This window comes from Rhinatrema bivittatum, chromosome 18 (assembly GCF_901001135.1).
Source record: "Rhinatrema bivittatum chromosome 18, aRhiBiv1.1, whole genome shotgun sequence".
NCBI lineage: Eukaryota > Metazoa > Chordata > Amphibia > Gymnophiona > Rhinatrematidae > Rhinatrema > Rhinatrema bivittatum.
The window spans coordinates 46,425,290-46,448,450 of NC_042632.1; the positions used below are offsets into that span (position 1 = coordinate 46,425,290).

At 39.5% G+C, this 23,161-nt stretch overlaps 1 protein-coding gene across 2 annotated transcripts in view; it reads right to left on the reverse strand.

Annotated features, from left to right (window-relative positions):
* Positions 1–23,161, reverse strand: part of SMAD5 (SMAD family member 5) — a 129,657-nt gene that overhangs the window by 15,848 nt on the left and 90,648 nt on the right. The window contains exon 7 of one of the 2 annotated variants that reach the window (XM_029583926.1): positions 17,110–17,145. The exons of the other annotated variant lie outside the window; for it this stretch is intronic. Coding sequence (XP_029439786.1) covers positions 17,125–17,145 — 21 coding nt within the window. The 3' untranslated portion in view covers positions 17,110–17,124. Of the gene's footprint in view, positions 1–17,109; positions 17,146–23,161 lie in introns of those variants that run through there. 2 annotated transcript variants of the gene reach the window in all.

Here is a 23,161-nt window from a genome sequence, read left to right on the forward strand (position 1 = left end):
TAATTCTCAGCTTTCATGAAAGACACATGGTCTGAGGGAAATAGCTACCAAAATGTACTAAAAACAGCTTGAATTTCGTTATGAAAATGTGCTTAGTTATAAATAGCCTGTAGTTCCTTATATGTAGAAAAAATGCACTCAAGCAGTGAATATACTTGAAGTTATGAAACAGGATATATATGCCAAGTCACTTGCAAATATTTAGGATCACCACATGATTTATAAACACCATTTCATTTGTATTTAAAAAATAAATAAAGTTTAGACTGTAGCCATCAAAGTAAACATGCCAGAAGATTTAACAACCGATGAAAAGTGCAGCATGTGATTAACTTGAGCATCCAGCTACAGCTGGCTGCATGAATACTGCTGTTATAGGTGCAGATGCATCTACAAGCTATTAGAAACAGAAAACAGCAGTAGCTAGGGCCCTCAAGGCTCAGAGTCTGTCCCATTTCATTCCTACTGCAGTGTCAAAGAAGCCCAGTCCATCTTCCATTTCCCCCTTACTTCTTCATAACCAGGAATTCTCCACGCTTATCCCATGCCTTCTTGAATTCTGTCACTGTTCCTTTCTCCCAGCAGGCAATTCCATGCATCCGTTACTCCTTCCATGAGAAAATATTTCCCGATGCAATACCCCCACTCCACCCCCCATGGCATTTCATTAGGTGACCTCTTGTGCTAGCCTGTTCTTTCCTGCTTCTTGTGCATTATTGATATTTTTGAAGTATTTGAATGTCTCTTTCGTATGCCCCAGTCTCTCCTCTCCTCCAAGGTATAGATGCTGAGGTCCTTAAGTCTCATTTCATAGGATCATTGGTGTAGGCTTGCACGGGGGCTTGTTTGTTTTTTTTTTTGGTACCTTTTTTCTGACCAGCATCTTCCTTGTCTATATCCCTGTGGCAGTCTGGCCTCCAGAACTGAACACGCTATTCTAGGTGAGGCATTGCCACTTTTCATTTTCTACGAGCAGTTATGCCTCTTCCCCTTCACCCTAGCATCCCTCTGATTCTGAGTGCCCATGGCCTTATCACACTGTTTCGTTACCTTGAGATTACTAGGCACAAAACACTGCAAGCTTTCTCTCCTGCTTAGGGCACAACAGTTTCTCAGTCCCCATCATGTGCTGCTCTTTTAGTATGTTTGCCAACAGATCTGTCCCTAAAACAATGAGAGCAATCGCTAAAAACTTATCCAATGAAAAACAAGTTTTAAAATATCTAAAGAACTATGGGTATTATTGTGTTGCTTGGGCTAGTACTGCCCCTCCTTTCATTAAAATACTTAATCCAGAAGAAACATTGCATTATTTTACTTTAAATATGGTAGAATAATTCCATGCAACACAACAATCTGGCATATTCCCAGATATTTCATGGTACAGTCATGAATGTCAACATTGCCATATTTTAAATCACGATTAAAATGACAGAAAACCATTATATAATACAGTAAGGAAGTTATAATATATGATAATCATCCTACAGAACACCGATTTTGCAAAGTGAGGTTGACCGTGGAGCTGAGCATTTACAAAGTTGTTCTTGGATTGAACTCTTCTTACCATGTGGTATGGCCCAACTATTCCACTAAATTTTGATTCAAAATAAATGAATTTCCTTCGGTAAACTGGATGCGCAAATGGTGTTTACTGTACAACACTGTGATTCAATGAAGGCATTGGCGACTGATCAGAAATGTACTTATTTAATTTTGTGAACATTTCACAGGTTTGAGGCTGTGGTGTTAACACGAATTACAACTAACACTTCAGGCATCATTGATAATCCAATCACTGTTTTAAAAAAAAATACTGTAGCCACTGCCACTCACCTCCTGCTTAAGAGGGGTTTAGGTTAGACCTTATTTTCATCAGGTTATTACATAAAAATGAATTCATCAGGTTTATCTCTTATGCTTAACTTGTGAATTCCAGGTCTCTCATGCTGGTCTTGTTTTAGGGTATGTGACCTGTGTGGCTAGATATGGTGCAGTGTATACAGATGAAAAGAGCACCAATTGTTGAATTGCCTAGATTAATGAATGAACAACATCATGGTGAGAATAATGATGTAATTAGAAAATATAAACATTGTTTGTCCATGTTGTAAATATAGTAATATATATAAATACATTTTTTATGCAATGTCTCTATATAGATATTTGTATCATTGCACCTTGTGTGCTTTTTTGCATTTGTACTTCTTATTTTATGTTATGTTTTTCTAATTACACCATACTATTTTAAAATTATTCTGAGCATGTTATTATTCATTTATTAATCTGAGCAATTCTACGCTTGCTGCTTTCTTTAATGTGTATGCACCACTCTTTGTTCTTACCTGGTCTTATTGACTAGTTTTAAGGCCTCCCCCTTCTAGTGTTTCATGGCCAAATATGATGGCACTGCTTTAGTGGTGCTATGGAGACTTTGAAAGGGGTACGATCACACACAGCACTGCAGAGTGGGAGTCCTTCAGGCCACCACCCTTCCTGCTGATTGGACAGCACACCGCTGGCATTAAAGCCAGCCCAGCGCATCTGTTCAACTTACTACAATTACTTTTTCTATAGCCTCAGACTCTGTACAACGGACAGAAACTATACATATTATCTCATTTGGTTGCGATGATCATGTAATTGACTGATTTCAATCAGTAGTCTGCCTAGTTTGTGATCTATCAACTACTAAAAGTGCATCAAAAGCAGCTTATTCCATTTTCTACATTCAGTAATTTTGTGCACAAAATCAAACAAATCTTTACAGTCTTCTATTATGGAGGGACTCATAGAAACCCCAGTGAAATTGTATTGAATAGTGTTTTATGTCTTTAACTATTCTGTATTTTACTAGGATAAATGTAGGGCATGATCTTTTTGCACAAAATTGTGTGTGTGTGGGTGGGTGGGTAGAATGAAGGGGAGGGCTAACAAGGAGGTTTTACTGGGTAAAGAAATACCTTTTGTTTGTTGCAGCTATGGGAAAAATGCTTACACATCTGGCCCTATAGTTTGCTAATAAAAAGTCAATATCTATAATTTGTTGCAAAACAGCCTGGTTGATAGCCCCAATATAGATGCCAAAATAATAGTAAATCTATAAACATATTTTTACTTACTTCCATTATATATATATGGGTTTTTAACCAAACAAAAATGCTGGCATTACTTGATTTGTAATTAGCATTGCAAAGAAAACGGCCATCCCTTATTGCAGTTAATAATGCATTCCGTGCGCTATATATATTATAGTTCTAATTCAGCTGTATCAAGGCAGTGCTACAATAGCTTAGATTTAATGGTAATAAACAGGAAAATTATATACAATTCTTGCAGTTTTTAGGGTGGTTTGCATGGCAGGATTAAAAAAAAAAAAGTTATAAAAAAGGAAAAGGTAAAGGGAATGTTAGACTACCCAAATCATTTACCTGATGCTATATTTTAAAAGCCTAGTTCCCAGAGGTCGTATGTCCTTTGCTCCCTACTGTCAATATTTTAACACTTTTTTTTCCCTTTAGATATCTAATTAAAAATGGGTGGAAGGGGGACTCAGCTGGGTTTTTGTTTGGTTCAATTATTTTCTGTTTCTATAAATGTGAGAATGAAACTGTAGTTATTTTGTTGCAGGTTTCTAAAATGGCAGATGCATTAGTGGATGTACGCACACACCAATATTTATTAGGGATGTGCAATCATTTTTCCCAAATTAGGCAATGTCAATGATATTGCCTAATTCGGAATGGTTCGGGAGAACCGAAAAACGATTGAATTTTTTTTGTCGTTACCACATGTCCGATAAATGCGCACAGAAATTTCAGAAAAAATTCAAAGGGGGGGGGGGGGCCGCAACTTAGGACAAGTCTAAAAAATTGTTAGCAGTAGCGATTAATAAAATAAACAAAATCTCTCTCTAAAGTGAAAGGTACGTCTTGCATTCATTCACCTCACGCTTAGGGGTCAGAAAGGTCCTGGCATTCCGGCTGCAAACTCTTAAGGAGTTTGCATAAGAAATTTCTATATCAACAGGGGAACAGATTTATAGGGTTGTTTAGGCAAGGGGTCCAGAGGCTAGAAGCACACAAAAAGTAGCTGGATTGCGCACACACACACACACACGAAGAATCCTATATTACCCCTCATCCTATGTAACAGGGATGTGCTTTCATTTGAAACGAAACACAAAATTTCATTGCCTTTGGAAAATGAACCAAAAGAAAAAATTAACAAAATTGTTGCTGTTTTTCCATTTGTTTTGTTTTCCCTCACTGAGCAGCCACCCCCGCACCTTGCAAAAATGTTAAAATCCAAGGTTCCCGGATGCCTTTTACCCTAATTGTTGGTCTTCAAAGTCCAAATATGGTTGGAATTGCAAAATGGCCGGGTAGGGCCTGCTGACACCATTTTGAAATACCAACCTTGCAGGACAGGAGGTACCTTGCTCCATTTGGACTTTAAATACCAGTAATGGGGAAACGGTCATCCAGGGAGATGGCCTTGATGGGCCCTGTTCTAGTCTTGTTACTGCGTGCCCAATACAGGTACACATTTTTCAGTGTAATCACAGATAGATCTGTACCATGAATCTCCATGGCAAATATGCCTAAGGGAACGGATCACCCGAGCAACTGAGATCACTTGGTTGCAAGAGCATTTCTGTATGAAAAATACCAATTGTCAGAATTTAGATTTTGTAAGTGTTGCTAAGACATCGCACTCCACTTTGACGCGGAAGGGGGAGGAATTGGATTCTGAAGAAAGCCAATGCCAGGCTCTGAATTTTATGGTCTGGAGTACTGATACTCAGACATTAGGGAAAAATGTGCAGGACCGCTTCTCCGGCCCAGTGAGAAAGCAAAGCACGTTCAAGCAGCAGCATTGCCTGAATCATCCAGAAGGCTGCTCACCCTGAAAAATGGTGCTAGCAGTAATTTTGTTATGGGTGTGAGAGTTGTTTGGTTTTGATTGTAAGTATTACTATTGTTAACATAAGGCATTGAGGTAACCTGCATGGAGCGGCAGGTGGGAGGCTTGCTGAGTGGACTGGAGAGACCATTTGATCTTTTTCTGCCAAAATAAAAGCCAGTTGAGTTACTATTGGGTTCACAAAGTCCTCCCCTAGGTACGTCTTAGCTAAAATGTTTATGAACAAGCATGACGGGGCTAAATTCCAGGTGAGCCGTTACCAATGGACAAATATTGGAATCAGTTTAAATTTCTTGAGCGCTATGTAGTGCATAAATTTATGACTTGGACATATTTGCTCTGATGACATAAAACGCTAACTTTTCCCCCAGACACGATATTCTCTCAATAGTTCAAAGGAAAGTTGAACTATTGAGAGCGTTCTCTACTCTCTAAAACATTTAATAAAACACAAGTACAAAAAAAGGAAAACAAAAAATGATTTCCTATAGTATGCAACTTGATTTTTCCTTAGAAGGGATATTTAAACTTTTGTGTTCTCAAGGGATGACAGCATGTGATTTTAATTATTTGATAAAAATTGAATTCAAAATTTCATAGGACTTTTTCTTTGGGTTGAGGGAGAAATGAACATTAAACAAATGGTGACTGAGAACATTTTAAAAATGACATCTATCCTTTTTCTTTTTCATTATCATTTTGTAAATTTGATGATTTATGTAAAGTGATTTAAGCTGCATGTTTTAAATGAAGTTTATTTTGGCTTACTTTCTAACAGGCTGTTATAATAAAAGTACACTGAAAGCGTGTGGCAGATTATTAATGCTGATAAACATTTAGCTTTACCTCCACGTTAAATATATGCAGAGCACACAAAAAAAATCAGCATGGATCATGAAAAGTGTGGTAAATGTAAAGTAAACATTACTTTCATGCTACAATGGAAGCATTATTTACTGCTGTGATAAATTCCATTACTCTGACACTGCCTCAGGAGGGCTGATGCCACCATGAGGAAGCAGGCATCACTCCTGCCCTTTACAATGCCACTGGATCCCCACAGAAGGAGTAAGTGGAGAGTAGGGAGGGCCGTAGCCCTTTCAATTTTTTTTTTTAGGATGCAGGAGTGGGAGCTCTGGCTAAACCCAACTGGGTATGGCAAGGTCTTGCATGTATTTTGGACACAGGAGGAGGGGCCAGAGATGCCTGCAGAGATCCCATTTAGGCCCTTTGGCCCATTTCAAGTATTTTTGTAGTAGGGAGGGCAGGGGTGGGGGTTTTTGTATTTTATTCCAGTGCAAACTAAATGAAAAAAGAAAAAAAAAACATTAAACTGAAAAATGAAACACAAAACAAACAAAATTGAAAAAAAAAAATAAACAAACCACAAGGAAAATCTTTGGCTTGCACATGCCTACTATTCATTTCCAAACTCGTTGTCTTTAGTTTGTGTTTTGGAATGAATCTGTACATTGAAACTGGGAGTTGGTCTGTGTCTGGCTGCTGTTTTGTATGGTCCACCTTTTGTTTAGGTCACTGAAAGAGAAGAGTGGTAGTTTGTGAGTGATGTGAGAATGGAGTGTGGGAAAGTGGACTGGCATGACAGGAGGGTGAGTGAGGCAAGAGATGATAGGTGTGTGGTACATGAGAAGGAAGACAGTAGCCAGGAGGGGGCATGAATCAGTAGGGGGATATAAGAGGTTAAAAGGAGAAGGGGGGGGGGGGGGGAAGGTAGGAGTGGGTGGCCAGCTGCAGGAGCAGAGATACATTAGAGAGAAGGTGGGTGAAGGTGACAGAACATGATAGAGGGGACAGGGCAGGGAGCTGTGAATAAGAAAAGTGTTCCAGCAAGTGATGATGAGAAGGCAGAAGAACTGGCTCCAGGATGTCTGCTTCAGTGTTGGGAAGGAGCTCATTATCCAAAGAGCCTGCGAGAGATACTACCAGCTCTTTGGCACAAAGAGGTCATTGGCACAGAAGGCCCAGATCAGGGAGATCATCTGGATTAAAATGTCGACAGCATGGGAGTTTGTCTGCATACTCCTGAAACCTGCCAGGAGGTAAAGATTGATAATAACCTGGAGGTCCACCATTGATGTCACCGTCTCTACAACTTGGATTTCAGTCACTTGCTGTTTGCTGGATTCATAATCGGCTGAGTTTCTCCTTGAATGCATTATGATGATTTGACATTCTTTCCATATCAGATTGAGGTGGTGGTGATCCCTTTGGCCACTGTCAAGTTGGTGCTGCCTATTTAGTGTGAAAGCACAGAATAGGGCTTGGCAAGTAGCAGCCGAGTCACTGCAGCCAAAGATCTTCTGCCTAACCAACCACCTCCCCCACCTTGGGATGAGCCCTCAGGGCCCCAGTGGAAGGCAGGATTTATCAGCATAGGTTGAGGTCTGGTCCTGAGGTCAAGGCTGGCTGAGAGCAAAGTGATGTCGAGATCTGGTCCAAGGTTGAGGCAGGCTGATAGAGAGGCATGGTCAAGATCCAGGCTGAGGTCAATACCACAAGAAATCGGGCCAGGGGAAAAAACACAATGGGACTTGCAGGAGCAGGTGCAAGAACACACAGGAACACAAATCAGGGCCACAATGTAGCAAATAGCACCAGTGAGAGAGCAGACAACTGGTTGCAAAGGTGGTTAGTGGTAGTTCTAACCTTTTGTACTAGGGAGGAAGTGATGTCATCAAGGCATGATCCAACCAGGAGGGCCTATAAGAAGTGCTCAGGATGGGAGGAGAGAGAAAGGGGACTGAGTAGCTGAGAGAAACATCTGCCGCCTGTATATTTTGTTGTTTTTTCTACCTCTTCGATATTGCAGGTGAGCCGGAGGGAGGCGTAACCCGGAAGTGACGTCATCGGGGGAGCCCCGCGGGACTCATAAAAGCAGGCGAATAGCGGCGCGCAGCCGAAGCTGCGCGCCTAAGGAGCGCACCCCTTCTGAAAAACTATTATGGGCAGAAAACGCAAGTCTAAAAATTATACTTCTTCACCTGTTTCTCCACAGTCTAAAAGGATTGGACCAATGGACTCCCACATTGTATGAGTGAGTGAGTCTATTCAGAGGGGGATAGAAGAGGGAAACTCTCTATCAGAAGTTCCCTCAACCCCCAAGTCCAAACTACACCCTCCCTTGTGTCCTATGATGGAAGGTATTTTGGTTGCAGACACTAGTAATGCACCCCAGGGGGGGTGAAAGCCATACTGAGTTAAGGTTGGCTGACAACACTGGGGGTAATTTACAAGCAGGAGTAGATACTATAGGTATTGAAGGCATTACTAGGGAAAATAAAGTTCCATGTCCTTCAGTACTTGAACCGGGCAATTTAGCGGAAGAACAAATGTCTGAACCAGAGAATGTATCAATGTTGGATTTATGGAGATTGATAATGAATATCAATAAAAAAATGTCAGGAACTATGTCTAAGGTTCATGCATTTTCAGTAGAGACAAGAGAGAAATTTGCAGACCTGGATAAAAGGACTGATAAGTTGGAGCAAGTAGTTATAAATTTGGACAAGTCTGTAAAAGGTTTTCAGGCAACCAACATATCCTCTATAAAAGACAATTTGGTATTACATTCTAGAATAGAAATATAATTAGAGAATGAAATGAGATCGCATAACTTGCGCCTGTTAAATTTCCCAATATCTAGATTGATGTCGGATATTGAGTTATTTAAGAAGTACGCAGTTGAAATTCTTTCCTATGATAATTTGAATGTACCTGTGATTTAAAAAATGTATTATCTTCCCCAAAGGAAATTGTCTCTAGCTGCTGAAGGAGGTGTTGATACTCTAGCAAGTCCTGGAGTATCAACTTTCCTGGAAGACTCCTTGGATAATATAGCAACCCAAGCTACTTTGCTGATTACCTTTTCATTGAAAAAAAGATAAGGATACATTTTTTAGTAAATATTTTCAAAATAAAAATCTTGACTTCTGTGGGCAGAAAATTCAGGTTTTTCCTGACATATCTCGTGCCACACAAGTCAGACGGAAACAATTTCTATCTTTAAAGCAAGCAGCTTTGGATATAGGTGCTATATTTTTTTTAAAATTCCCATCTAAATGTTTAATTACTTACAATTCAAACAAATTTATTTTCTTTGATCCTTCACAGCTACAGCGTTTAAGGGATAAAACGCAAAATTCTAAATAGGTTAAGGGAAAAGATGTAGTTAAAAAAAAAAAGAGAGACATCTACTCAAATCTCACCTTCCCTTCTCCCCTAGATGTGGGCTGAATCAGATGCTTTCAGTTATTGATGTGATTGTTATTTGAATATAGGAGTGTTCTAGATATATATGCAACATCTGTATACATGATTATTTCGTTTGATGTAAATGTTATAATCGCTTAAAAAAAAAAAAGAAGTGCTCAGGAAGTGCAGGATGTTCAGCCATGTTTCTGGGATATTGCATGATGCCAGAGGTACTTCAGACTAGAGGTGAGGGGCGTAACATTCTCTTACAAATGGTGCTGATCAGTGCATTTGACTGTAAATTCAATGGACTGCTACTTGATTTTACATTCTCTAATTTCTACAGTGGATTTTGCAATTTTGAATACTTTTACATTTTGAAAAGGTATTACTTGACCTGCTTAAGTTAAAATTCATTAAAATACATTTTTTTTCTTAAATTTGTCTATTTTATTGTTTCACATTGGGTTGCATTTCCCTTCCATGACCTCCATGGCCTATGGTGTTGTCTCCCTAGGGCAACATTTAAAATAAAGTTTGAAAAGGGGACAAAAAAAACCCCCACTGAAACTTATTTAACATTAAAAAAAAACCAATGAAGGAAAAACCTCCTTGTGCCATCTCCACAAATGCTTTCCAGAAAGGGGAACAGGTTTTAAAGTTAACATTATCTAATCAGTGTTTCATCAAAAAAATGATCTTTTCAGAACTAGTCACCAACACTATTCAAATCCACTGTGCCTTAAGAGTTATATTACAAACTCTCCCACCCACCCATCTCATGCTGGCCTTTGGAAGACATACATTCCCCACCCATTAACAGGTTACATATTTCTTTACTACATCAGGAATTAACTTCTGTTTTAACACTTGAATAAAGAAAGCATGAACTAACTTTAAGCATATAATTTTTACTCACATTTTATATCAGCTTAGAGGTAGGTATTTGAGGAGATAAGGGACTTCCCCCAAGGTCATGACAAGTATCTATACCAAAAGAAGGATTAAAACACAGGTTGCCTTATTCCCAAATCCATCATTCTAACCTGTAGGATTGCGCTTTCAAATTTTCATGTTTGCTCGTTTGGTAAAATGAAGCAGATGCAGATCTTACTAAAGCACTGAATCTGTATTGGATTTCAAGTCAATTTGACAATTGTGCGAATCTGCAGCAATCCACTAAGGATTTCTAAAAGCCAAAATCCACATCAAATTTCAGTAAATATGCTTGAGTTTTGACTGAAAAAAATCCTGAGTTTTATTTTAAATATTATCTTTCTGCCTCTGTTATTTTGGCATTTATTATATGTTATGCTTTGCTATAATTTGCCTTGGGTATTCTTAGGAAAGGCAAGTCACAAACAGGATTAGATAAATAGGTATAAATAACTAGTTTGATTTTCTGTTTCTTAGAGAGTATATTTTAACAAATCATTAGCAAATAAATAGACTAAAGCCATGATATCTGTGCATCTAGGGCTTTATTTTTCTTTGAATACATGCAGAAATCCTATATAAAACTATTGAACTATAAATCATCAATTGAAAGTTTAACGAGATTTCATCACGGTCTGAAAAGTCAGTCAATTTCCATGAGGTAAGTTCTAGCAAGAGATTAGAAATGTTAAGAGCTGCAGTTGCATCTGTCAACAAGCTAAACAAAAACTCACTGGGACTCAAGCAAGTTTCTACCCTGTTATCAGCATTCTATAAACTGTTGAGATTGCAAGATCATATCATGCAGCCATTGAAATCTATGCTTCCTCAGTGGTCAATAGCTCTTTACAGATTCATTGTCTGGTATCTGTGAATGGATTCGTGTGCTAGTTCTTTGTAGCAGGACCAAATTTAAAACGTTGGCGGCCATAGGCAGAGTGCTATGGCCTTTGAGGTTCTGCTGGCACATGGTCCTAAAAGCAAGCAGAAGCAGGATTTGCTTTGGCCTGGACATTTTTTTTTGGTGCCTTCGAAATCTGGTGCCCTAGGCAGTTGCCTATGCCTAAATCCAGGCCTGCTTTATACTATACAAAAAAAAAAAAAAAAAGATACAGCTTTTACGTTATACATAGAGAGACCTTAAACAGGGTACTTTGTAAATTCAAGTCCCCCATCCCAAAGGGCTTACAATCTAAGCCGGTATCTAAGCCACAGAAGACGCACAGGCCAATGCAATATCGGCATGCGTATAATGGGTGCTGATGACAGAGTGCCCGCTCTCCTAATGTTCACCAATCCACCTCTCCCGGGCACCCGATTTAATACTTAAATGGGCTGCCACAGTAAAAAGGAGGTGATAGGGGAAACTGTGCATCCCTGGCACCTCTTCGGCATCGGGTCGGCTATGCACAGGTTAGGAAAACGTACACTCAAAATTGAGTGTGTTTGGTTTTCCTAACCTGACTGCCGCGACTTTTGGTTTTTTTTATTTTTATCTGCCATCAATGTTATGTTACTGTATGCAACATTCAATAATAGTTAAAGGGTAAGAAAAATAAATTATTCAGGTGCTTTGAAAAACGTTTACTATAAAATCTAGATACTGATGTTTGCTTGAGAGAACTGTAGGTGAACCACTTAACTCTATGAAGAGGTGACCGAATGAAAGTTGAGTTGATGTTTGCAAGTGCTGCTGTGCATAAAACATCAGAAATAATACATGAGAAGTGTGAGCTGCAGCCATAAGACGTCAAAAAATAGCAGTTAATCGGTACAAGAAGTCTCAGACTCCAAAAATTCTAACATCATTGCTTATTCGACTTTAAATGCTTCTTTAAACAAAAAAACGACTTTACCAATATAAGCAAAATTGTTTTAATGCAAATTATGTATGTTTCCCTTTTTAAACACAACACGCTTTTGTTACACTAATGTAGAAATGAAACTTAAATAAGTTGAGGGGAGGGGGGCTTAATTTTCAGGCTTGTTTTGGACAGTCGATGGGTAATTTTTACCCACAAACTTTGCCCCAAATTCCAAAGCGAAAGTACATTCCTTCTTAGTGCTTTGCAACCTACCATGGGTACAAGGGAACTTGCAGACACTTGCAAGTGCTTTTTGTGTGGGTAGAATTTTACTTAAAAAAAAAAAAAAACAATCTATGCACATAGATTTGAAAATGTAATCTACGTGTAAACCTTTTCTTTCTCCTAACCAAAGCACGACCCTGGGAATGCTTCCTCCTAATGCAATTACAAGCATGTGCACTTTTTTTTTTTTAAAACTTACTTATATTCCATCTGTTTCCAACTCTATGTGGATCACAATCTTACATTCATAAATAAATAGATAAATACATAAAAAGAAATAAACAAACAATGCACTTACTTTTAAGCCGCATTGCAGGAGGACAATTTTAAGGCAGGCAATTTGTGTGTGCAGTCCTTCTGGTATTTAAGCTGGGAAGTCAGGGGTCACATTCGGTCCCAGGGCCATGTCCTTTCAAAATCCCAACAGCCCCAGGGTGTGGATTCTCCATCAGGGGGAGGAGGTAACCCTTCAAAGGCCAAGACCTAGGGGGGGGGGGACGACTTTTCTCTCAGTTTTCTTACAGTTCCCATGTGAGTTCTCCAGACGAAAGTTCCAAATAATCAGGCTGGGTATTCAGGTAGGGCGGTCCAAAAGTAAGAGTTTATAACTTCTGCAATGGTTAGCAGCTGGCAATACATACATCCTCTTAGTTACATCCACAAACAATCCAGAATCTGTTCTGCTTGTCTCACACGGTGGCAGGCTCTAGGATAACTTCACTCCAGGATAATACAATTAAGGCTCCCAAGTAGAGAATGGGGTTCCCTAGCTAGCAATGGTTTTCTTTTACCAAGGTTAGGAAAAAAAATACCCGAGATAACAGATATTCTCTGAATATCTCCAATTCTCCAAGTTTTTTTTTTCTGTCCCAGGATACAGTCTTTGGTGGGGGGGGGGGGGGGGGGGGGGGGTTCCAAATGAAATCCTTTGCCTTTCTGTACTCTCTACTCAGATGTTAACTGGATCTTTCTTGTTGAAAGTACCAAAATCAGCACAGCAAAGAACACACCTCACTCCTACTCCCAAGGAGGAAGAGTGGGCAAAACTTCTTCCCAAAACCTGAAAGGCAACACTTATATAGTAAAAAATATACTCAAGCAGCTTTCACTGGCACAGAGTCACCACTGTAACTACTGAGTGTGAGCTAGAATTCACAAGTCTTCATATCCTTCCCAAGGCAGGGGATTTCTCAACCTGGGCCAGGACAAGAGATTTCTGGAAAATCTCAAAAAATAAAATCCAGAATCTGCCATGCAACATAATGCTGCTGGCCTCAGGTTAGCAGGCGGCCATTTTTGAAAGCCAAACTAGCAGAGCAGGATAGACTGGGGATTGCTCATTTCCCCAGAAGACCAGCAAACCCATGATGGAGTAGCAGATGGGGTGGAGGAAGTCGATATCTTGGAGGTTTTTCAAAACTAAACAAATTAAGAAATGTCATTGACATTTCCTATTTCATTTCAAATAGTATCACATGCCCAGCAGGAAACCATGATTGCAGCAATCACACGGGAGTGAGGGGAATGCTTATAATGGTGTACTCCAATTCCTAGACTCCCTACAGACCCTATACTATGGCACCTATTAGTGAAGATCTGAAAGAGTCTCTACATGTGGATAAATTATCATTTACCCACAAATTATTTTGAACATTTCCCAATGATTTCTACAGATTTTTACATTCTGAAATTTAGTTTAAAAATTTTAGTCCTTTAATATCTACTTTATTTCTTTGCTTCCTTGGCAATACTGTAGTAAAATGTACTTTTTGTTGTTGGAAAACCAAAGATGAGATCTTCCCTCCCTGTTTCAGTATAGACCATGACTATTTAATGGCTGTAAATGCTTCTAAAAACTTAGTAACATATATATCTATTTTAAATATATGGCAATGTAATATGTGCAGTAGTGTATATTTATGGAGAGAGACTGGATGCATCAAGACAATAAAATTTGTTAATATCAAATTATCTATTCAAACCCCTCTACTTCCTACTTACTATCATTAAAAATGTATGTAACACTGCAAGGTGTACGCAGCACAGATGCATGGAAGAATCAATTCATACTCTGTAGAGTTTATTATCTAGTCAAGAGATAAAATATTGTATTCAGGGCTATTTTAGCAGAGAAAATAATGAGTGCAGCTGTGAATGGTTTGGGGCAGAAATACAGGTAGGACCAATTGCTTAAGGATACATTTTCACTATTCTACCAATGGAGTTGGGTTGCATGAAAGCCTAACCCTTGTAGGTAGAATGTGGTCAAGATGTAAAACTATTTACTATTCCATGCATAATGAATTTGGATGTGCAGATGCTGTAACAAGGGCACCTGCTCATAGAGACAAGACAGTTTCAGTCCAAGGACAGAGAGCAGCAAAGGGTGGGGGTTTCACTCTATGCAGTGGTACCATGGGTTCATTAACATCTCTTCATGCTGTGCTGCTCAGAACTCTGACATATTTGCATTAAAAGTAAAATAAAAGTCAGAGTGAACAATGACTTCTAGCTTGTATTAATGAGTTATACTGCAGCATGTCTGTCCTAGAATATACCAACTTTGAAATTAATCTGTGCCAGTATTGTAGCTATAAAGATGAAATATGATTGCAATGGGCTTTTCTTATGATGGCATATAGGTTCCATGATTTTATTTTTTTTCATAACTTAGTCCAAACAACGTTGGAGAGAATAAAAAGAAAAACAATAATGCAGAAGGATAAACACAATAATGGAGATGATTCAAGAATCACATATAAAGAAGCAAAAAAAAAAAAAAATTAAAAAAAACTGTCCTATTTCATGTATTACATTGCTTAATTGCCTATTTGATACTTTGAGCAATATGCTACAAAATATGAGAAAAGCAGGAAAACATACTAATATATAAATTAAAATACTATCCAAACAATGCAATCTACATAAAATACTAAAATGGTAACAAATGTTAAGTATATTACTACTGAACATTTGTAAAGCACTACTCAAAGTATGCAGCGCTGTACAAACACACAAGAGACATTCCCTGTTTAATAAAGCTTACAATCTAACTAAGACAAACATAAAGGTCAAGAGAGACAATGCTTAAAATTAGTTAATGAGGCTGAAGGCATACCATCAGGCTTAAAATTTTAAAGCAGCCTCAGAAAGGTGTATTTTTAGATGAGATTTAAAGGCGGCGAGAGAGGGAGCATGACAAATCAGCACAAGTAGTCTAGTCCAAGCACAAAGTGCAGCCAGGTGGAAAGCATGCAGTCAGGAACTGATGGTAGATGAGAAGGGCAGAGACGAGCAGAGTGCATGAAGAGGGGTGTAGAGAGATATGAGAGGAGAGGCAGTGAAGAGCTGCAGAGGGAAGGCACTTGTGAGGAAGAAGAGCCTGAACTATATATGCAGGAGCGGATAGGGAGCCAATGCAGTGACTTCAGAAGAGGAGTTATGCGAGCGTAGTGACTTTGGTGAAAGACAAGTCACGCAGCTGAATTTAGGACAGATTGCAGTGGAGATGGATGGCTTGCTGGGAGATCTGCGAGAAGTAGGTTGCAATAGTCTAAGTTGGAGGAGATGAGAGTTTAGATAAGAGTTGCGGTAGTGTGGTCAAAAAGAAAGGGATGGATTTTGGCAATGTTATAGAAAAAGACAGCACGATTTAGTAGAGTTTTGGATGTGTGTAGAGAAGGAGATGATTCCTAGGTTACGAGCTGATGGGACTGGAAGGATGATGTTATTCATAGAAATAGAGAAAGGAGGAAGAAGGGAGGTGGGCTGGGGGTAGAAAAGAGCTCAGCCATGTTGAATTTAAGGTGGAGGTAGGAGATCCAGGCAGCAATGTCAAACAAGCTGAGATCTGTGACTGGATTTTTTATGAAATTCTGGTGTAGAGGTAAATGAGTGTTATTGGCATAAAAATAGAATTAAAAGCCATGAAAGGAAATCAGAGTACCAAGGGAATTAATATATAGGCAAAAGAGAAGAGGGCCCAAGAGAGAATCTTGAGGCACACCAATTGATATTGGGATGGTAACAGAAAAGGATCCACCAGGGATACACTAAAAGCGTGATGGAAGAGGTAAGAAGAGAACCAATAAAGAAGAGAGTCCTGAAATACAAGAGTATCAGGGCAGTGTCAAAAGCCACAGATAGATCAAGGAAGATAAGGACTGAGTAAAGACCTTTGGCTTTAGCCAAAAGTCATTTGAGACTTTGGCAAGGACTGTTTCAGTTGAATGTAAAGGAAGAAAACCGAACTGGAGTGGATCAAGTAAGGCTCAAGATGCAAAAGGGATGATATTTTGCAGGACAGGTAGGGTCCAAAAAAACAATATAGCAAAAAACGATGCAGTTAACACAACAAAAATTAAAATATTATCTCAAATCAACACAAAGCTTTCTGAAACAAATGAGTTTTTAGAAGATACCTAAAACAAAGATAATTATCTTCAAGCCTCATCTCCTTAGGAAGAGCATTCCATAAGGAGGAAGCTGCACAACTAAAAGTACATTTTCTTGTTCTGACATCTATATTCCTTATAAGAAGGGATAAAGAGTTGATATTTATCACTGAAATGTAAACATTGGATTGGCTTATATTTCTTTCTTTCCTATTAAATATAAGGGACCGTTATGAATTACTTAGCCAAAGAATACAGACCTAAAAAAGAACCAATGAAATGTTAGAACTGGTGTAATACAAGTGCATAAAGAAGTCCTAGTCAAGACATGAGCTACAGCATTTTGGACCATTTGTAAACTATGCAATAGTTTTGAAGCCAAACTAATAAGAAGCAAATTACAATGATTTGGAAAGGAGAGTACTATCAATTGCATCACTATCCTAAATGCTTCAACATATGGACAGGTCTCAATTTTAACTAAGTGCATTGACAAAGAGGATATATGCGGTTAGAAAGAAATGATGAGAATCCAGAATAAATCTTAGCGTTTTTACCTTGGCCCTTTAAAGGAAGAGATGCTCCATCTAAAAAAAAAAAATAAATCACCTAATTCAATTTCTAGATTGTTAATCCAAATAGCTTCAGTTTGTAAGCATTCAGCAGTAATTTGTTTGTTTTCATTCAAGATGAAACAGCACGCAGACAGTCACCACTTTAATGAAATCAACACTTATGCATAGTACAACAAATCTGCAAATCATCCGCATAACAATGAACTTTAAAACCAAAGGCCTGAATAATATTTAAAACTGGATAAATATAAATATTAAATAAGGTGGAAGACCTCCACAGTTCAGCTTGAATGGAGAGGAAACCTCTCCTACCAAAGACACTATGTCTTGTTTGCTAAGAAAGATCAAAACCCTAAAGTGACTTTGCCTACGACATTGATGTTCATGAGTCTAAATAAGATCCCATGGCCAACAGTGTCAAAAGTGGCCATAAGGTCTAATAAAATCAGCAGTGAGAACTTATCCCCATCAAGACCCCAAAACAAATGTATTTAACTCACATCTTTTCACTGGTAAGACAAGTTACAGTCAGGCACAGTATTTCCCTGCTCCCCCAGAGGGCCTACAATCTTAGGGGAGTCCATTTAAGAAAGGTTTTCTCCATTTTGTATCTATGGAAAGAATGATTAGTGAATGAGGCCCGAAATTTGTACCTGGGGCAATGGAGTGTGAAATGACTTGCCCAAGGACACAAGGGGCATAAGTTTGATTTAAACTCTGGTATAAATGGTTCTCAGCCTGTTGCTTTAACCACCTAGGCTACTCCCTCCACTCCAATCGTCAACCAGTGTAAGAACAGCAATTTCAGTGCTAGAACTGGCCCGAAAGCTGGATTGATAAGAGTCTAAACAATTAAACTGAATAAGAAAACTATTCAGCTGTATCAGGACCACATGCTCTCCTAGTTTAAAGGACCCCGAGACTAGCAAAACTCAGCGAGCAGGGCACAACATGGGCAGATGGTGAAATCCCAGGTAGGGGAAGAGAGGACACAAAGGAGGGGTGGTGGGATAGGATTGAGGGAGGGTATAGGGGGAGGAAAGGGGCAGGACTTGGGTGGGTGGCCAGCAGTTTAAAGGGACTTGCTTTATGCAAATACCCCCCTTTTGGCCACACAGCGGAGACCATGAACTTCTCTACCTGTCTGCTTGCTCTGATCCTGGCCACATGGATCAAACCCTGACTTATCAGGTGACAGAGTAGCTCTCCTGTATCCAGCAGGTGTCCACCCCAATATTTTAAATATTTTCAAAAGTATGCACATAACTTTACTTGGTATACATTAGGAATGAGCATTTGATGTCAAACATTGGTATCTGTCTCAAGACCAGTCGGCACCATTTTTGAAAGGGCAGGAGCTACTGCTCCAGTTTCTTTCTACCATAAAGACCCCTATTGGCAGGAGTAAGTGGGAGGCTGGAGAGGTCCCAGCCCATTTGCAGGTGGGGGGGGGGCCCCAACTAGGCTTAGTTCAAGCCCAGAGATGCCCCAGCATCTGAGGCAGTGGGGTCACATTTTTAATTTATATATTTTATAAATGTTTGTTTCAGTTCAGCAAATGACCCAAAATACACACAAATGCCCCTTTGAAACCCTTGTAAAAGTATGAGCGCACAACGCACACTGCTGCTTAATGTGCGCAACAGGTGAATTTTAAAAGCCCGGCACGCACCAAAACCAGGAGATACATGCTCAAGTTGGGCCGGTATCGCGCAGAGTAGATTTTAAAAGCCGCCCACGTACGCACATACTTGCCGCTACATGCACAAATTAAAAGTCCCAAAAAAACAGGGCGGGGTTTGGGCATGTCTGGATTTCACATGGAAATCTGCGCATAAAGACACACGTCCACAAGTGCGTCCTGCCGTGTAACTTTACTTCTGCTATGGATGGCATGTAAGTCATAAAACCAAACACTAAACAGATTAGCGGGGTTTTAAGGGTCAGGGCTAACAGGGGGGCAAGGAAGGCTATTAAACTAGGGGAGTTTGGAAGTCTTATCCCTTAACTGGATGAACTGGGAAAACGGGCAATGACGCGTGCATGTCTTAAAATTCTCCCACTTACGTGGTAGAAGCGGGATTTGCGCGAACATCCATTTAAAATTGCATGCACGTGCACACGGCCAGGCTATTTTATAACATCTGCACATATATGTACGTATGTTATAAAACGGCCATGTCCCTGGGCATGGGCCGAATGTGTGCACCTGTTTAAAAGTTACCATACCTGGCCCTTATCGCATAGAATGCCATTGTTAGCAGATACAAAAAGTCTTTGTCAAGAACACTAAGCTTTATTGCATAGGCCCCTATGCGATAGACATGAACTGAAAATGAAGTTGGTGTTTTTTCTTTTTATATTAAAATACAGTACACTAACAGTCAGCTACACAAGAACTTGCACGAGACAGAATTCCATGAAGAAGTTTGCAATTTTCTGAAGAGCAAGGTGTAACTTCCAACAGTAAAGCTGGCATGAGAAATGCAGACCGTATAAACAAATTTTGCAAAGTAGTATATTCCATGAGAACTTTTAAACTAATTAGACATTGCAATCCTTAAAATAAAACACTGACCCCCAACCATTTTTTTCCCCAGTTATATTCTCAGTCTTCCATTATCCAAACATCACATAGAATCTGTTACTGAGGCAAGGAAGGGGTCTAATTTGACATGGAAAGATTGCATCTCTCAGAAACATTATGGTAAAATTTCTTACTTGAAAGATAATTTGCATTGTATATACTTGCCAAAGTCTTTGCAACCTCCAATGACGAACTATGTTACATCTTGCTGTGATTAGCATATGATTGACTAGGCAGATTTTTTTTAAATGCTGGCAGAAGGCACTCGGTAGGTTGGTTGACCCAGGACAGGGGTTTTAAGGGAACCTTAGTGCTGGTGAAGTGGTAAATCCATGAGAGAATTTCTGACCAGTTCAACTGTATTTTGGAAAATGTCCACCAGATAGGAAAGAATGTCTCCCTATCATCACATTCACCATGGTTCATAAGACATCTTTTTTAAGTCTATTTGGCATGTAGTACCAATGATTACAAAACAAAATAAACACTCGTGTACCAACACAAATGGAAAAGGTGCTTTACAAACTACTCAAATAGATCCTTTTATAAAATTCTTCTCAAAAATACAGGTGTCTCATTCATAGCAGTTTTTACCAAAGTAATCAAAAATCCTTCACCATCAGCTATAACTACCTATCTAGGAAAGCTGTATACACTGTGGCTTGTAAAAATCTTCATACCCTTGTACAATTTTCAAATTCTGTCATCTAAAAAAATACAAAGCATAAAATGCATTATAGTAGGAATATAATTGATCTATACAACATACTATATACTTAATTGTGAAAAAAATTATATAACTATTCCACAATTACTGTAAGAAAAAAAAGTACAAAAAACACTTGATTCTATAGGTCTTCATACCCTTTTGTCATTACAACCCTAAACTAGCTCTGGTTTAAAGAAATTGCCTTAAGAAGACCCATCAGTTAAACAGAGCCCACCTGTGTCCAACCACAGTAGGCGAGCCGATTCAAATACACCTGGATGAAGAATCAAGCCGTTTCTTTCATATGACGTGAATTTGAAGCAAAGGTCAAAACACGCCCAAAGAGATACGTTATTCCAAGATACAGGATGGGGGAAGGCTATAAGAAAATGTAAATGTGATTGAATATCCCTTGGGGAGGGGGAGTATGTGACTGTCAGGTTCATCATTGTAAAGCAGAAAGTTTGGCACCAAGACACAGAGTCTCCAAACTCAGCAGCTGTGGGTTAGGGAAACTGGTGTGAAAGGTCACCGTGAGGCCCAAGATTAGATTATTTTAAAATAGCTACAGAGGTCTCCGAGACCGGAGAAAGCATTGACTGTCCAACAATTTCAAAATTGCTCCACAAATATTTGCTTTTCTGAGAGGCTGGCAAGAAGGAAGCTACAGCTGAAGGAAAGCCATACGACGTGCCGCAGAAAGTCTGCATGGAGACACACTGAACCCACGTGAGAAAAGGTTTTTCTCACGTGGGTTCAGTGTGGGAGGGGAGAAGAAAAACTAATACTTCACACATATCCAGCATAGCTCTCTGCTTCAATGGCAAGGGAGAAGAAAAACTGATACTTCACGCATATCCAGCATAGCTCTCTGCTTCAACGGCAGGGGAGAAGAAAAATAACCAATAAGGGCTGAATAACAGTCTGGAACAATAAGTATGGGTGTAGCTTGCTTGTTGCGGCGGTTACTGCCCCTAACTAATCAAGCTAGATATTTCACTTGGATGCAGCTCCATCACTGCTCTCTGCATTAAGGGTGGGGGTGAAAGGGAAATAGAACCAAGGGTTGCTAAGAGCCAAGAGAAACATAAGTATGAAAGGAAAAAAGTGTGAAGCTTGCTGGGCAGACTGGATGGGCCGATTGGTCTTCTTCTGCCGTCGTTTCTATGTTTTGTGGTGTAATGAGTCCACAACGCAACTTTTATGATTAGTAATGTGTGTGACACAAAAACACACACAGCACATCACCCTGCTAACACCATCCCTACAATCAAGCATGGTGGCGGGCAGCATTACATTACAAATGCAGTAGGGCTGTTTTTCTGCAGCGGGTCAGCAAAGCTCGGGAAGATAGAGGGAAAGATGGATGGTGCAAAATACAGGCAGCTCCTGGCGGAAAACCTGTTCCAGCCTGCTACATCTCTGGGACTGGGAGGGCTTCACCTTCCAGCAGGACAAAGCTCCTCAATGCAAAAGACAAATAAAACAATGGAGTGGCTCGTCGAGAAGAAAGTGAATGTCCTTCTAGTGGCCCAGTCAAAGCCCAGACCTGAATGCATTTGAAAATCTGCAAGCAAGAGTTGCAGTCCACAGATGATCCCGAGCCAACATGAAAGAGCGTGAGCTCCTGCCAAGAAGAATGGGCTAAAACAGCACCACCCAGCTGCGCAAAGTTAGGAGACGCATTGTATATGACTCATAGTTGCTGCTGCAAAGCGGACTTCCACCAAGCACTGCATCAAGGGGTGTGAAGACTTTTCCAATGAAGGTTTTCAACTTGCAGGATAAAAATCCCTCCCCTTTTTGTTTTCTACCTTTCATGATGAAAGTGTAAAAAAAATGTTGGGTAGATCAGTGAAACCAATTCCTACTTTAATGCATTCTGATTTGTATTTTTTTGACAGCGGAATGTGAACCATGTTCAGGGGCATGAAGACTTTTTTTTGCTAGCATAATGAGATGTATGAATATTATTTTTTTCATACAACCCATGCCAATCATTATCTTCTGATTGACGATGAGCCTTCCACCCCCCCACCCCCGAATGCAACTTGAAGAAAGTCATGATTCCTTAGACAACTAATCTTGCCACTGCACTTTCTCCTTGATTATCCAGGTGCAAAACTGCTCCCATTTGGATTCTAAAATAAAAAAAGTGTCAACCCTTCAGCATCCAGCTTCTGTTCTAACAGCAATAACATTCCCAGTGAGTATAATTATAAAAGGCTGCTGCTCCATCAGCAGCCTGAGCACCAGCATAAGAAAATTATTCTTTACCTGCTAATTTTCGTTCCTGTAATACCATGGATCATTCCAGACGATGGGTTATGTGCCCTGTCCAGCAGATGGAGTCAGAAACAGATTTCTGGGGGAGGTGCTACACTACGTCACCACCCTCGTCATCATCCCCAGTATCTAGCCTAGCAAAGCCAAGCCCAAGAGGAAGAGAGGGATCAAGTAAATGTATTAACTAAAATTTAAAGTTTGAAAACTGTTAAAGAACAGAATGATAACCTCAACAGAGAACTTATTAACACATAAATATTTGAACAAAACAACTTTGAGTGCTAGAGTGAGTAGAAAAATAAGGAGAGCATAGTCGAGCAGAGATAGCCCACCTTAATTAAAACTTTCAATAGTAATGGGAGGGTGTCTGGAATGATCCATGGTATTACAGGAACGAAAATTAGCAGGTAAGGAATAATTTTCTTTTCCCTGTACATACCAGGATC